The 4,268-nt window shown below is 41.9% G+C and overlaps 1 protein-coding gene across 1 annotated transcript; it reads right to left on the bottom strand.

The window, feature by feature from the left end:
• Positions 1 to 518: 518 nt before the first annotated feature.
• On the bottom strand, positions 519 to 2,451 carry LOC139542093 (transcription factor HES-4-B-like). Its single transcript, XM_071347125.1, has 4 exons — positions 2,052 to 2,451; positions 1,764 to 1,859; positions 1,557 to 1,644; positions 519 to 1,441 (listed from the first exon to the last, which is right to left on the bottom strand). The coding sequence occupies exons 1-4, from the start codon at positions 2,157 to 2,159 to the stop codon at positions 864 to 866; spliced, it is 870 nt and encodes a 289-aa protein (XP_071203226.1). The 5' UTR covers positions 2,160 to 2,451; the 3' UTR covers positions 519 to 863.
• Positions 2,452 to 4,268: the final 1,817 nt, after the last annotated feature.

Here is a 4,268-nt window from a genome sequence, read left to right as displayed (position 1 = left end):
GTTTTTGGGCTATAATAGAACTACAAATTATTAGTAGGCCCTTTAAGCCTGCTCTGATATGAGCCTAGACCCCTGAAAAAAAGTAGGTCTATGTCTGACTTTCAAATGGCCATTTTAACTTTTACGCACAAGACTAAACAAGAAGACACTTTTTTGAGTAACCTTTATTTAACTAGGCAAGTCAGTTAAGAACAAATTCTTATTTATAATGACGGCCTACACCGGCCAAACCCTGACGCTGGGCCAATTGTGCGCCGACCTATAGGACTCCCAATCCGGGCAGGTTGTGATACAGCCTGGATTCGAACCAGGGTGTCTGTAGTGACACCTCTAGCACTGAGATGCAGTGTCTTAGACCGCTGCGACACTTGGGATCCCCAAAATATACTTAATATTAACTTTTACGCATGGGCCTTATAGAAACAAAAATATATCCTAAGCTTATATAACAAAAATATATCCTAAGCCTATATAACTATGCTCTAAGTGTGTTATAGAAGTAAAGACAAAATTATTAATTTCTGAATTATTCAAACTGATTTATTAGGTCAATGGGCCATTGTCCAACTTCAATTTCCAAACATAAAATGACAAACAATATAAAAACACACAGCTTTGGTATAACAATCCATATCAACTTTGTACAAAACTAAATCGTTCCATAAAAAGTACTTAATCACAAACATTTGAATAAATCTTCCATTGCATGGACACAATATTTATCACCAACATCCAAATGTTGGAATCAGCCAATAAATAAACAAACTTTTACCATGTCCAACAAAGGAAATGATGTCCCCTAGAACGGAACTATTTACTTCATAAAAATAACCTTCTTTATTGTAGAGTCCATTTCAACCAAACTACCAGGGTCGCCAAACAGGCTCATTGCTCTCCGAACCAGTGCAGACACCAACAGGGCTGACCGCCTGAGGCACACCGATGAATGATGTCATCCCATGGACAGGGGATCCCACTACTGGCGCAGAGCTGCCATGGACGGGGCTGGCGTTGACTGTCACAGGCACACCTGCGTTAGCGTACAGAGGGATGACCGGGGTTGATGCTGAGGCGAAAGAAGGGTTGGGAATCAGGAAAGCAAACTGTCCATCGGTGGCGGGCACAAGCTGGAACCCGCCGAAGACTTTAGGTGACATGGCTTCGGTGGGGCTGAGTTTGGAGCCCATAGAGGCACTGTTGGGCAAGGTAGAGGGTAGCTGAACGTGAAGGGGCTGCGCGAGGTGGGCCTGTTGATTTGGGGTTGGCTGGGGGTAGTTCATGGCGATCAACTGCCCTAGGCAGCCAGACAGGTGGTTGAGAAGCCGCGACCTCACCTCCGTGTTCACTCCTTCGCTGGTTGATAAGAAGCGAGTGACCTCGTTCATGCATTCGTTGAATCCCGCCCGGTATTTACTGAGGACGGTAGTGTCTGCTGACAGCGCTGCCGAGACAAGAGAGAACATTAGAAATGGTGTATATTCGATGGAAATATAAAACCCTTCTAAATAAAGTGTAGGGCAGATGTTGTCAAATTAGATATTTGCAATTTAACTTACCAGTCATCTGCACACGCTGTAAATTTCGTAAATGCTTCACTGTCATCTCCAGAATATCGGCTTTCTCCAATTTTGAATGTCTAGAACTCTGTGGATAACAACATAGCAAAAGGTAAAGGCCGTGCATTGACACAAAATTAAATGCCAGGAAAAATGAACGCAACAGTGATTTTAAATTGTTAAATCATTTCAATTATTTAGACTTACATCTTTTTTAAGTGCATCGAGAATGAGTGTCTTGAGTTGGCCAAGGCTTTCGTTTATCCTCGCTCTCCGACGTTTCTCCATGATGGGCTTTGAGGACTGCAAAATAAATGCTTCATATTAATTGCATGTTCATGGATAAGTCCGAGTGTAAAGCCTTTCTTTTATCTCACAAGTACAATTTGGTAGGCCTACTGGGGTAAAGTTTAATTAGCAACAACGTTAGCCTAGGAGGCATATCAGATTCATTTTAAATCCATCGCTAGTTATAGACATTTAGCCTAACGTTACCTTTCTGTGCTCGCTGGCATTCTTAGGTTTGTCTGGAGTATGGGATCCATTTGCAGGGGCACCAGCAATAGGGGATGCCGTTTGCTTCTCCATGGTGTCGGCTGGCATTTTGGATTAAATTATAGAAAAGGTATATCCTTTTGGAGACGTTGGAAAAGGTGGAAAAAAGTTGCAATATCACTGCGCCCTTATCTTTAGATCAAATCGTAACCAGTGTGAAATATATCCTACGATAGTCACGCAGAAGTGAGCAAGTCCCACTGATCAGCTATATCACTTGTTATCACCGAACTGTCATTGGAGTATAAGAACGTGCTTAGGTTCAGGCTCCGTTGGGCAGGTCGAGTCTGCTCTACCGCCGACACACGCCAGCGGTACTTATAGGTGGTTCGCATGCTCCCAGTTCGTGTGAAACCCTCTCTGCATTCTTTCCCACACTCGTCTCAGCCAATGGGCATGCGGACTCACCCATTGGGCGCGGGGCAGACCGCTGATTGGACAACACCCCCGCGGGCTGTCAGTCACGCGCTGCTCAATCAGCCCTGGAGGGACAGGCAACAAAGCGGCGAGTGCAGTCGGTCTGGCTGTGAAGTGATAAGGGGAATTGGGGAAACGCGCTGGCGGTTTGCTTCCAACTTTTTCATACCCTTCAAGAATGTATGCTTTTTGTGTTCGCAAAGATTATCGATGCTTTGAGATACTATATAACTACAAAGCCTCACCATGCTTTTAATATTATGTTGCTATAAATAGCGTGCGTTTTATTCATATCATTCCGAGTTTTGAATGTTTAATTTCAATTATATTTTAAATAGTCTATAACGTTTTTTTCTTAAGTGTTTTTGAAGGTAAGAATATAGCCTACATTCAAAAAAGTGTGTGTGGGCTTTATTCTAAAGTACCCAATAAATACATGTTTTGCCTACTATTTTAATGTTCAAGGAAATTTTACGCAAATATGCCTTTGTATTTGATAAATGTAAGGGGAAATTGTAATAACTATACCTTAATACTTCAATGACATAGTTTAACATTTCAGTATGTGACTCTAAGGAGAAAAACAGCTGTAATGACACGCGAGACGGTTTGGAGCAGCACGCAGTAAACCAATGGCAGGCGTCCACTTTATGCAAATCTAACTGAGCTAGGTCTTATTGGCTGGGTGAACATCCATGTGTCAATAATTCCTGCGCGGGAGCTGTGAACGGGCGGGGGAAGAGCGATGCGACATCTGTCCGCGTGCCAGTCGCACTGTGTGCGCCTGCTCCATGCACTTCAGCATCCACTGAGCACGTGCCGAAACTGGCTTCCCTGAGGGACTTTTCTCTCAAACTCGTTAATTTCTCTAGAGAATGGAAGCATTTTCTCACAGTCTTCCGGCACGTAGATTATAATAACTATGGTATGTCTTATTCTCATAGCTATCCATATAAACCAACAGGTCATTAGTTGGTCAAAGATAATGCAACAGAAAACATATTTGTATGGAAACATTTAAAATTAACAGGATGATAAGGCCATGTGTTATATAATGTTATCTTCCAAATATAGCATACTTTTAAAACGATAGGCCTATAGGCTACAAGTCCTTGGAAAATGTTTTTCACTTTACAAAGTGTTGCAACTTGCAACATTATCACTTGTAGCAACAATGACAGCCACAGCTGTAAAATGTTGGTAATCCCTTGAAGTGTAAATTAGTTTTGTGCCAGGGCCCGGAAGATCCTAAATGAAAACTGATGAGTTGTCTTAATTTCGGACATGTATACCTAATGTAGGTTAGTTACAACAGTAGCCTAGCCTATACTATTGCAATTTCAGTATGCCATTAGGCTACAATACAATGCAGGGCACACAACACATTGAAAGCAGAAATATAATAATGTAATGTAATAGCCTAACATAATAGCATAAATAATATGCATTTTGTGATTGACTAGGAGAATGGCATGAGAGAGCCTGAGTTTAGGAAAAGGGCGCCATCTATTGGAAAAATTATTCTCACTTTTCACATCCAGAACAGTGAGCTATGTGCTTTCTACCTAAGGTGTTCAGCGGTTTACCTCTCAAAAGTAGTGTACGCCTAATCATGAATGATTGTTAAAAAATAACACATCATTCTCATGCCAAACGTTTCATAGCTGGGGAGGACAACATCTTTGAGTGCATTCGATGCATTGTGAATTCATCGAGAAGTGAAGGCAAGACGGGAAAAAA

The sequence above is a fragment of the Salvelinus alpinus genome, chromosome 17 (assembly GCF_045679555.1).
Source record: "Salvelinus alpinus chromosome 17, SLU_Salpinus.1, whole genome shotgun sequence".
Classification (NCBI taxonomy): domain Eukaryota; kingdom Metazoa; phylum Chordata; class Actinopteri; order Salmoniformes; family Salmonidae; genus Salvelinus; species Salvelinus alpinus.
This window is presented reverse-complemented; position numbering and strand designations above follow the sequence as displayed.